The sequence below is a fragment of the Cystoisospora suis genome, assembly GCF_002600585.1.
Source record: "Cystoisospora suis strain Wien I chromosome Unknown contig_1066, whole genome shotgun sequence".
Classification (NCBI taxonomy): domain Eukaryota; phylum Apicomplexa; class Conoidasida; order Eucoccidiorida; family Sarcocystidae; genus Cystoisospora; species Cystoisospora suis.
In genome coordinates, this window is record NW_027153867.1 from 15,721 (window position 1) to 27,364 (window position 11,644).

Here is an 11,644-nt window from a genome sequence, read left to right on the forward strand (position 1 = left end):
AGGGGGGGGGTGTAAGCTGACAATGGAGAGAGGGGGAGAAGCCATCTATCAGGTCTATGTACACCGTGTGACACGGAGTAGTAAGAGTAGACATTATGTCTTGGACACGTCATTAGGGGATTATGTAGGATGACAGAGAAAGTGGTGGAAGAAGCCATGCAGGTCGGTCTGTCACGTGTGACCTTAGCCAATAGGCGAAGAAGAATCGTACTAGGATACTCTGAAGTTTAAGGATTTCCTAGGTCTCACCCACATGGAGTCTCTTTCATGTTACGACACCTCTCATCTCCCCGGATAGAACAGACCTCGCTTCCCTTTTTCGCTCTTCATGACTGACAGTCACAACTCATGCAGGGGTGTATATAGAAGATACATATACATCTTTCTGTGAACTAACTCCCTTGCACTTGAATCGTTGAAAGAAGAGGCTGTTTCCCCCGACATGAAGACGCGAGACCTCAGTAGGTAAACTCGACTATTAGTTAGGAATCACGACGCCTTCTTATTTACAGGTACTCCAGGAGGTGCAGTTACACATGGGCCAAACCTCTGTCGTCTCGCTCCTCCTCTCTGTCTCTTGTTTCAGCCCACCAGTAGTAGTAGTAGTAGGAGCTCTCCTCATAGGGGTCTTCAAGCAGAGATACCAACACCCTCTTCTTCTTCTTCAAGTCCTACGACGACTACGAACATCCCCGCTGTGTTGAGCTCCTTAGCCCCGTCACCGCTACCATTATCGCTGGCTTCAGGCAGCTCAGTGTCGACGTCTTTCTATAAGACGAAGATGTGTAGATTTCTTTTACAGGGTCGCTGTAAACACGGTGCAGCTTGCCAGTTTGCTCATAGTAGTAGTGAGATGCGGGCGCCTCCTAACCTCACAAAGACACGCCTATGTAAAGCTTTCCGTGATGGTTACTGTGACTTAGGAGAGTCTTGCGGGTTTGCTCATGGTCTCGCGGAGTTACGTGGGACCGAAGAATTCTTCAAAACGCAGATATGTGTATTCTGGGATGCCGGGCATTGCAAGTAAGTTCGTGAAGAGCAACAGTGGGAGACGCTTCCATACTCTCCCCTTTCTCAACGTACATATCGATCCATCTATGCCTGTCTCTCTATATATCTTCTCAGCGGCTTGACGGTCTTCTATCTGGGTTTCTTTTTTCTGCCTTCTCAGGAGTCTCAAGGTGGCGTCACTTCTCTCTGTTTCTCTCTGTCGTCTTTCTTCTTTTCCCTTTCTTTCTTTTCATTGTTTCTTTTCCTTTCTTTTCTTTCTTTTCCTTTCTTTTCTTTCTTTTCCTTTCTTTGGGTTGTGGTACATCTGGCCTTCTCTTTGATAGCAGGCACATGGCGGGAGGGATGCTAGGGAGAGGGCTGAGTAGGGAAGATGTCTTTTTATCTCGTTTTCTGGAAGCGAAGGTTTCTTTTCTTCTTGCTTGTGATCTTTTTTGCTCTTCTTGTGGATAAGTTAAATCATCTGTTTCTTTAGAACGAATCAGAAGTCGTTCAATCTTTGGGGACGGTCGGCAGAGCGAATTCTTCTCGTGTGAAGAATCTTGTGTTGACGTGGCCGTCAGCTCAACACGACGGTACTAGGGAGAGGAGGGCAGATATGAGATTGCAGAGGTGTTACGCAGGTCCCTATTGTACCTATCAGTCTAGCAACGATCGGCTAGCGTTCCTCGATGTCTGTTGAGACCTTAGATAGCTGAAAAAGAAGGGTGTGTTGTGGTCTGTAAGACTCGCCATCCAAAGGGTGGTAGTAGTCGTAGTAGCGGTGGAAGTAGGCGGGTTTGTAGTGTGTGTTGCATATCTTATTCACGAGGATGGCGATGAGGTAGATAACTGAGAGAGAGGTTGGCAGGTCTTCGTTGTTCTCTTCTTCTGATCTCTACAGAGCAGGGGATGCATGCCGTCATGCACATGGGTATGAAGATCTTTCAGCTTCAAGTCGCCAGCGGTTAGTCTTCTTTCCTGGCGAGACAGGTAGTGGGAGTGGCGACGAAAGTCAAGGGGGAGGCTTATCTCAAGGGGGGGGAGGGCTTACACCAGGTTTCTCTTCCGGCACATCACCTGGACCTCTCTCGTCAGCCCCGCGTCTGACTTTTCCTAAAAGAGTTTTCTCCCGCAGGTCCATGACGTCTCCGTCTCCCCCCCCTCCCGGCGTCTCCTCCTCGTCCTCATCATCTTCAAGCCAAAGAACGTCTGAGGGAACCCTGGCTAAGATGGCGCACTCATCATCATGGGGCGCAGGACGGAGTGGAAAGAACATGCGATCTACCCTCTTGAGTTCGACAGAAAGGCCCCCTCTATTAGATTCTTATTATTCTTTTCCTCCCTATGTAGGAGGTATAGGCAAGGCTATGGGTGCCTCGGGGGAGAGTACAGGTGGTAGGCGTGGGACCTTTGGAGGTTCAGGGATCTTCTCGTCGAGACATAGACTAGGAAGCAGTCGAGGGGGAGAACAAGAAGGAGAAGAAGGACCGCCAGCCGCGACTGGGAAAATGGTGAAAGGGAGTTGTAGAGGTCCTGAAGAGACGACCTCGATGCCAGCGAGTGACCCACACCATTCCCGAGGTGTAGGACTGCGACAACCTGTCATCGGATCCCCTGTGAAGGCTTTTGATATGAAGTGTATACAAGGCGCCGTTTCACAGAAAAAGCGAACAAGCTTTTCTCCTCCTCTGATGAGAAGCCAGAAGCTCGTCGAGGAAGCCCAGGGCGGTGGTAGTGGTGCGGATATAAAAGAAGAACCACTGGCACCTGCGACCCCTTCAGCATTGTCAAGATACACTCGACAACGACGTGTATCTGATCCTACTAAACAAGGGGGTAGATATCATGGAGGAAGAAGAGGAGGAAGCGTGTTTGGCTCACCCTCGATGATCCTGATGATAGGCAAAGAAGAGACAGCGGGATACGACACCACTGAGTTGCCATTCGTTCCCGTCTCCTCGTGGCCTTCATCAGGTAAAGCGTCGTCTTCGAGGCCTGTAGATAATAAGGAGGAGAGGAAAGAGGGGACAGGATCCTCTTCTAGTGCAGAGGAGATAGGAAGAAGACGTTTTTCTCTCTCTTCTTCCCGCCGTGCCAGTAGCTCTCATGTTGTCTTGAGACATCTACCTGGAGATACGCTGCGGAGCTTCGCGCCTTCCCCGTGTCCTTTTTCTTGTGGTGAATCTAGAGAAGGGAAATCTCAGGTAGAAGAAGGACGACGTGGAATCGTAGCCCGTGCGACTCGTGGGGTGAGCGCAGATGTGTTAGGAGGAGGAAGATACGGCGGTGGCGGCGTACGAGGAAGGCGTTGCATGCATTTGTGTAAAGAGAGGGCATTAGCCGTCTCGTCTCTATCATCACTTGAAGAAAAGAATGAAGACGAACGCTATGGTCATGAGTCGTCTAGGTATCATTACAGTGTGCCAAGACGTCACTCAACAGCGGAAGGCGTGGAACATGCAATTCCTTCATCTCCACCTCTCTTATCGGGTGTCTATACACCAGGAGAGTTTGGGAAGAGTGTTCTTATGGGAGGTGAGACATCATTCATATGTCGACATGCGTCTTTTTCTCCGCGTTCAAAGCGGACTTCTCAGGTGCGTGTTCTTCCTACAGAGAAGAAGAGCCGTCTCTCCGTAAGGGCAAAGAACTGGCGTAGGAGTACTAGTTCAACCATCGAATTTGGAGATACACATCAGTCATCGTCTGCTTCTTCGTCTTCCATTCTTCACGGATCTTCTTTGTCTAGCAAGATTCATGGAAGGGGTCTTGTAGGCAGGGGAGGTAGTAAAAGAGGGGGAGGAAAGCTGTCTCCTCTACGAGCGCATGCAAGCGAAGACATACACTCCCGCCGAGGAATTCCAGGAGTTAAAAGAGCAGGAAGCATTCGCTCCACACCTCAATCGCAACAGGTTCGTGAGACACCTCCTATCCCGCCGTCAGGAGCTAAGCAGATTGATAAGCAAAAAGAACAACGAAAGGATGACCGACGGAGAGAGGGTCTAGAGAAAGAAGAGAAGGGTGATGTAGTAGGAGGTGTAGTGAAGCCGAGTAAAGGACATCGACGGCCACAGCTGTCACCGAGGGCCATTGAAGGGAGACCACCTCGCCGTCTAGAGACGGATCCATTGATGAGACGTGGCTCAACAGGAGTGTTAGCCGAAGGTGCAAAGACGGAGACGCTGGCAAGAAGACTTGGTAGGGAGTTTTCTCCTGCTCTTCTCCCGGGTGAGGGGGGTATGATGAGAAGTGAAGAAGAAAGAACAACTCTTGGAGAGCCTGGGGTGTCTTCACAAGGACTAGGAGGTGTCCATGGTGTTTCTTCTTCTAGTCTTCCGTCGGAGACGACGTCGTCTTCTTCTGGAGTTCTTCATTTATCTTCCTACGATGACCCTTCAGTTATAGCAGGGTTGACGAGAGGCGTAGGCGTTGGGGGGTTGTACAACACCTCAGGAGAACCTGTCCAGCTAGAGGCTGTATTACATCGTCATTCCGACTTCCGGACAAGGTTGTCGAGCCAGGAGAGCTTCTATACCAGACCATCATCATATGAGTATGGGTTTATCACCTCTTACCCCACGGAGCAGGAGAGACAGCAGCAGCAGCAGATAGCGGCTTACCAACAGCATCATCTTTATCCTCTCTATTACCATCAGATTGGAAGTTCTTTCCCCACACCATCATCAGGAATCGTCAGTCATTCAGCGTCTCCCCCTCCTCCGCCGGGGAATGAGCCCAGAGGACTCTTTGCAGCGTCAGCAGCAGTCACGACACATCCTCTATCTTCGGGAGGGGGAGAGCCTTTCATGGAAGCTCACCTATTGCCTTTCGAAGCCATTCACCACCATGTTCACGGTCATCAGCATAGCCATCCTGCTTGGGGGAGTTCTTCAGGAGGGGGGGAGAGGTCTCGTGGAAGTCCGTATTATGAAGCACCCCCGCCCTTGTTACCAGGACCGCTTGCTGGATATGGAACAGAGGCGAGGCTTTCCCTTCCGAGATATAGACTACATGAGGAAGAGAAGCGTGGTACCTTTTCTATGGAGACGATTCCTCCTCAGTGTGCTTCTTCGTCGTCTTCGTCTTGTCTTCAAGGTGACTATCATCCATCATCACACCCGCAGCATCGGGAGCTAAGAGGAGTTTATCAGCTGCCTAGTCATAGTTCGAGTGGGGGTGACTCTGTAGATAGAAGAAGAAGACATTCGATCTCATCTGAGACAGCAGGTCAATCATTGCTAGCAGGTCATCCTCTTGCTGGAATTCCTGAAGAACTCGGGCGAACTGGGGGTGCCTCTCTTCCTCCTCCTCCTCCTGCTCCTCCTCCTCCTTCTTCTCTGGGCCTCTCTATCATCACAACTAGTACATTTGGAGAGATGATTCCTCCTGCGCCACCACTATCTTCGTTACAGCCTGTAGGACTCCTGCAGCATCTCCTCTCGTCGAAAGAAGAGGGAGAAGAGGAGGGAGGAGGAGAAGAAGAAGAGACAAGCCGAGAACAAGAACCTTTCCAGCTTCCGCCGGTCTCGCGCATCCATTCAGCCCCCCCGACATTCCCATCGCTTGCCGGAGAACGAGGAGGACCTCCCCGTGAAGGTACTGGCAGTGGTAGTAGTAGTACGAGCATCTCTCCCGAGGAAGGAGAGACGAAAGAGAAAGAAAGCAGCTGCTGTTCTTTGATCCCAGAAGGAAGAAAAGAACGAAGAGATTGTTGTGAAGGGGAAGAAGAAGCCTGCAGAAGAAGTGGGGCGTGTCGTAGAGGCCCATCATCATCATGTGATTCTTCATTACCATCATGCGAAGGAGAGAAGATAGGGCAGCAGGAGGAGGCTAGGGGGGACGAGAGAACAGGGGGGGGAGACGTCGTCATCCGAAGTTCCAAAGTTACTCAAGACATGGCTGCTGTAGTATGAAGAGTAGCCGAAGCCTATCCGGCTTGTCTGGCGAGAGACGATCATCTCCAGGAAGTGAACCCAGGAGACAAAGGAGAGAATTACAAGGAGCTCGTTCTCCGTCGTCATCTTGTATCACTACGGCAGAAGAACATCGAAATCACCATCGACATACATCATCGTCTTCATCTTCGCCTTTCAGAATGACGGGTAGCCATGTTGGCCAGGATATCAAGAAGGTTTGTAGCCGCAGTGAAGAAAGAAGCGCAGCGAAGACTAAAAAGAAGCGAAGGAATCGCCTTGCCACAAGGGGGCATGGAACGAAGGGAGGAGGAGAAAGAGGGGGGCGGGCTTGCAAGATTCAACCCAGCATCCTCGTCCAAAGGTCGATGAAATACGTGAAGGGATCGTGAGCGAAGGGGGGAGGGGTACTTCGACATCTTCAAGTGAGATGGATGAGAAGGAATTGACGACGCCTATTCCTCGTGCCTTGTCACATCGAAGACAGCTCGGCAGTGAAAAGACTCCGCTTATAGGCCTTGGACGCCCGGTCGTGTCTTCGCATGAAGAAGAAGAGGAGGAGGAGAGCTCATCTGAGGATGATAGCGGTAGCCCAGATCCTGCCACGAGACCTGCTGGGGTACCATCATCAAGGAAGGAGCATAGGCCTCATCGCCGAAGGGTCAAAACATGCGAGAAGCATAGTGGGGGTCCCATCATGACTTGTCCGACTATAAGCCGTCGCCTTTCGGAGTCACGGTCATCGTCCGCATACATGCGGCAGCCATGTAGACATGAAGTGAAGCAGATCTCCACCACCTCAAGAGAGGGCGAGAATGGTCTACAAACTGAAGAGAAGAGCATGATGATACAAACATCTTCAAAGGAGGAGGAAGAGAGAGTTACTAGGGAGGCGGGTGGAAGGGGGGGAGAAGGAGGACGGTTAGGACAACAGAAGAGACGCCATCATCATCATCATCGTCATCGTTGCCGTGGCGGTATCGATTCTTCGGCACCCAAGCTTCAGTCTTCTTCTGGTCGCCTTAGCCATAGGGGTAGTAGCAGTTGTAGCCGTACAGGAGGAAGACATCAGGGCCAGAGGTGACTTCTGCAACGACGAGGAAGACGACGACGAGAAGAAGGTGGTCTCCCCCCCCAGCAGCATGCTACAGAAGAATCTCAGCACCGTATTTCTCGAGGGAGCCGCGGCCAGAATGAAAGCTGTCTCGGTGGTGGCGTAGATTCCGAGACGCAAGCCCATCATCCGTCGTCTTCACAGAGAGATGCCAATCATCATAATGGGGGAGAAGAAGAGGAAGGCAATGTAAGAAGACGACTTGCTCCAGCCATTGGACGACTTCGAGAACAAGTCGTACAAGATGATAGGAATGGGGGGGAGAAAGATAGAAAGGACCCGATACATTATGATGAAGATGGCGGAGGTCTGAAGACAGTCCCCGGGAGGACTCCGACGCATAAAACAACAGCCGATCGTGAAGGACCGGAGGCCACGTCTCCTCCTCGTCCATTCATCTTCAGAAAAGCCCAAAGACTTGGACAGTGTGTCCCTGATGTCGACGTAGAAGGAGAAGTGAAAGGGTGGTTGAGCTCAAAGACCTGCAGCACGCGGGCTAAGAAGGAGGGCGTCACCACGATGATGACAACTGAATGCCCTCCTCCTCGATCATCTTCAGCCCCGCTACAAGCCCCCCGAACGGCCTCAGCAGCAGCGCCACCGCCGTGTGTACCAGAGCATGCCTCACCGACACAAATGGGCTCGTCTAAGGATACCAACCCCGTCTGTGTGAGTAGCAGTAGTAGCAGTAGTTGCGGTGCAAAGAGCTCTCCTCCTCTTCAGAGCCATTCCTATGCACAAGGAGGTGTTGTTAATGATGTTAACGGAGAACTCGCATCCATGGAGAACCCGTCGCCGTTGGCGCAGCATGCCTTTTACCAGTCCCGACCGTCCTTGTATTATTCTGTTCCCCGTCATCTTGTTGTCTCTCCAGTGAATGAGAGCTACGTATCTCCTCTACAACATGGAGGTATCAGCAGGAGTCGTCGTTGTTGTCGCCGTGATGACAGCCATGAAGGTAGCAGTGATTGCCGTAGCCTTCATCATGGGAGTCCATATACTACTAATGGGCATAGCATGAGGCCGCCCGTGTCTGCTCTCCCTTTGTTACCGACGCCGTCGCCATCGGCTTCTCCTTCGCTTGTTCGTTTTCCTCTCTTGTGCTCTATGCCCTACCATCCTCCGCATTCAAGTCATGATGGTTCTAGTCCGCCTTCTTTGCTAGTATACAGAAGTCCCGGGTGTAACCCTACTGCTGGTGGGACAGGGGTGGGGGATGGCGAAGCAGGAAGACACGACGAGGAAGGAGGAGAGAGGAGCATCTCGCCCGCCTCGCTCCTTCATCATTATCAGCCATCTCTGACTTACGAGTATCCCTATCTCCATTATCCATTTGTAGGGGATGGCTCTTCTGTCATGTATCTTGTCTCCTCTCCCCCCGGTGATATGATGTTGTACTCGGCACACGCTCGTTCCTTCTTCGAGTGTACATACACTCCACATGATGAGATGATGGGTTGTAATTACAATACTAGCGACAGGAGTAGGACAGGAGCTCAGATCGAATCCCCTTTGACCTGATATGTCGTCTGTACTCGTCTTCATTTTATTTTGAAGAAACAGTTCCTCTTAGTTCGTCAGGAGATAGATCTCTTCGTCATAGAGTGGGGTACCATGGTAAAGCCCACGGAGAGGGCTGAGGCGGTACGAGAGCGCAAAATGAAGACTTCTCTGTAGGCGATATGGCTGGCTGTATGAAAGACGAGAGGGACAATTCGATCATCGTAGTATGGGTAGTGAGAAGAAGAACAAGGCGGTAGATTCGTTGTTGTTCCACACATGGTTGCACGCCGTCTTCTTCCAGAAAGAAGACAACGCCTTTGAGGTGTGGTCTGTATGCATGCGCATGCATGCGTACGCATAAGAGCTGAAGATTCCCCTTCCTTGTGTTTGACTGGTCTTTATCCGAATAGTGCGCAGAAGAGTGTATTGTTCTTCCTTGTTGACGCTGTTGTTGTCCCTTTTGTCTCCCGATGGGAAAGAGAAGGACACACACTCGGTTTGTGTCTCTCTCTCTCCCTCGTCATCTCCTTTTTCTTTCTTGTAAAGCAGGGATGCCAGAGAGTCAGATCGATCGGGGGTGGTACTTTGCATCACCTCAGAAGAAGAAGGATACCGTTGTTTCGTGATCTTCGATTTGTGGCTAGGCCTTTCCTACTCTGAGCAGACACAGAGTGTCCTTGTCATCGGTCGATATATTAGCTCTTCAAGATAGAATTCTCTTTGAAGAGGAGAGAACAGAGAGGGAGGAGCCAGGGAGTATGTGTTCGCACGCTGCATGGGAGATATGGACCGCCAGTGGGTAGAAGGAAGGCGAGAGAGGGAGAAGAAGAAGAAGAGAAGAGGAGTAGTCGTGTGTGATGAACGACGGCCTATGAGAAAGTTAAGGAGAATAGGAAGAAGGAAAGGCTTTTTTCTGTGGAGACGAGGAGAGAAGATGAATGGCCCTTTCGTCTGACTGTCGTGGTTTTCTTTCTCCCTTTCTTTATTTCTTTCTTTCTTCTTTAGGGAGATTAGCGAGCAACCCCTGCTCGCTCATATAGACAAAGACGACCAGTCATCAGGTAGTGATCGTTGCATAGCCCAAGCAGTCGCTGCCCTGCGTCTTTCAATTGGTCAGTTAGTTGATTGATTGATTTATGAGTAGTAGATTCTTGTCCCAGGGCGCGTGGGTCTTCACAGGGGGAGACTATGGCTCCTTACCCGTTCCTTCAGGTTGTCTTGTGATATCTCTTATGACTTTCCAACACGCACAGTTTCCTCTGTCAAAGAATGAATGAGAGGGAAGAAAAGGTCGACTTCTCGGGGGAATTTCCTCTCCCTTCAAGAAAAGGGATACTAGAGACACGAGACCAGAGAAGCAGGAGGTATTATGGTCATTGTCTTTCTTCTACATAGACGGGGAGATGGACGCTTGTATGGTTGAGACGGATGGGCTAGCGTTTCTTGAGATTTCTAGACGTCGAGGAGGAGTGAGCCGCTGGAGATATGGAGGCCACCTCGCGTTTTATCTTACTCGTTTGCAGCATGCATGCGCGTTTCTCTTGTCTTTGGATATGAGGTGGAGGTGGGACACGTCGACATCGGGTCAGAGAAAGAAGAAGAAGATTACCAGGCAGACACAGAGATAAGAGGGTGAAGGGACGGATGAATGAAAACACATAAAACGGCGTATCACACTTTTCCCCCTATACACCTGTATGGCCAATATATATAGCAGGAGGCACATATGCCTGTTATATTCTCTCTCTAGTTGCTTCATACATGGATATACATGTGTGTACCCGCAGGGACGGGAGTTGAAGGGTTGTCGTTGGGTTGTAGGCTGATTTGTATGGAGACGACGTAGAGGGAGAGAGGTTGAGATGGCTGGTCGCCATTCCTTACGGCGAGATGTATGAAGTTGCTCTTCAGAGCGTGAGCGGAAAAAGGGAGAGGGAGAGAAAGAGAGAGAAGGAGAGAAAGAACAAATAAGAAGACGACCATCGTCGGTTTATATGATCTCAAAAGGAGACTGAGAGACAAAGATTTCTCCAGCGCAATTCATATGTATATATGTAAAAATATATAGTGTCTCTCTCTCTATATAGATCTATGCATCTATGTATATGGCGATGGGCTTGAGGTGGCCTGATTAGATCGGCCGGCTAATCCTCACCGTGTTACGTCGTTGTCTTCATTCACGCCAGGAGACGTCTCTCGATGATGTACGTCTCTGATCTCCTTGACAGTTCTTGGGGGGACGCTCGCTGTATAAGAAGAATATGTGCAAGATGGTCTGTTGCTTTTTAGTAGGCTTCTTACGGGAGCGCTTCTCGTCTACAGTGTTTACGAGGAGTATACAAACCTTGAAAGAGTTCCATATATCCCTAGATGTAAAATGAAGGAATTCGATGTATGTATACGTACATATCTACATACACCTACATCAGTATGGTACGCATATATATATGTATATAGATATATATACCTATATACGGGTGCGTCTCAAGATCCCCATATATATGCCAATACAAATACGAGTATGTATATATATATGAACCATCTATATACACATATGTCTCTATACATATGTGTACGTATATATATCGTCAAGTGTAGTATGAAAGGACATACGTTTGTATATGTGTATCTCAATCTATATATATCTTAATCTATATGTATGCCTTGGTCGATATCCAGTAGTATCATCTCTCTTACGTCTGGAGTTTGGACATGATGGTATACAGGAGTACTACGCACCCGCGGTGTCGTAGGGGTGGCGGCTGTCCCATCCCTATATACGGTCCCAAGCCGTAGCGGTAAAATAACGATAAACCCTAACTGCATGCCTTTCTTTTTTTTTTCTTGTTCATCCTCATCATTATGGAGTCGATTGCTTGCCACAGAAGTGTCTGTTTGTTCCGCTGCTTCGCCTTGTCTCTCCCTCCTGTCCCTTTTTTTCCTTTTTTCTTCTTCCGCTTCGGATTGTTGCGCAGTCGAACCGGGTNNCGCCTTGTCTCTCCCTCCTGTCCTTTCTTCTTGTCAGCCATCATGACTGACTGAGTATATATATATATGTGTTACTTCTTCTTCCTAATCTCGTGCTACATTTTCATTATCGTCTTCAGCTCAGTACGCTGTAAAA

General features: G+C 49.7%; 1 protein-coding gene across 1 annotated transcript in view; it reads left to right on the plus strand.

Moving 5' to 3' along the window:
- Nucleotides 1-5,903, plus strand: part of CSUI_002545 (zinc finger (ccch type) motif-containing protein) — a gene marked incomplete at both ends in the record, with an annotated part of 6,658 nt that extends 755 nt beyond the window's left edge. Inside the window, 2 exons of the mRNA XM_068062745.1 lie at nucleotides 587-1,023; nucleotides 1,892-5,903. Coding sequence (XP_067925281.1) covers nucleotides 587-1,023; nucleotides 1,892-5,903 — 4,449 coding nt within the window. The remainder of the gene's footprint in view (nucleotides 1-586; nucleotides 1,024-1,891) is intronic.
- Between the last annotated feature and the right edge of the window lie 5,741 nt (nucleotides 5,904-11,644).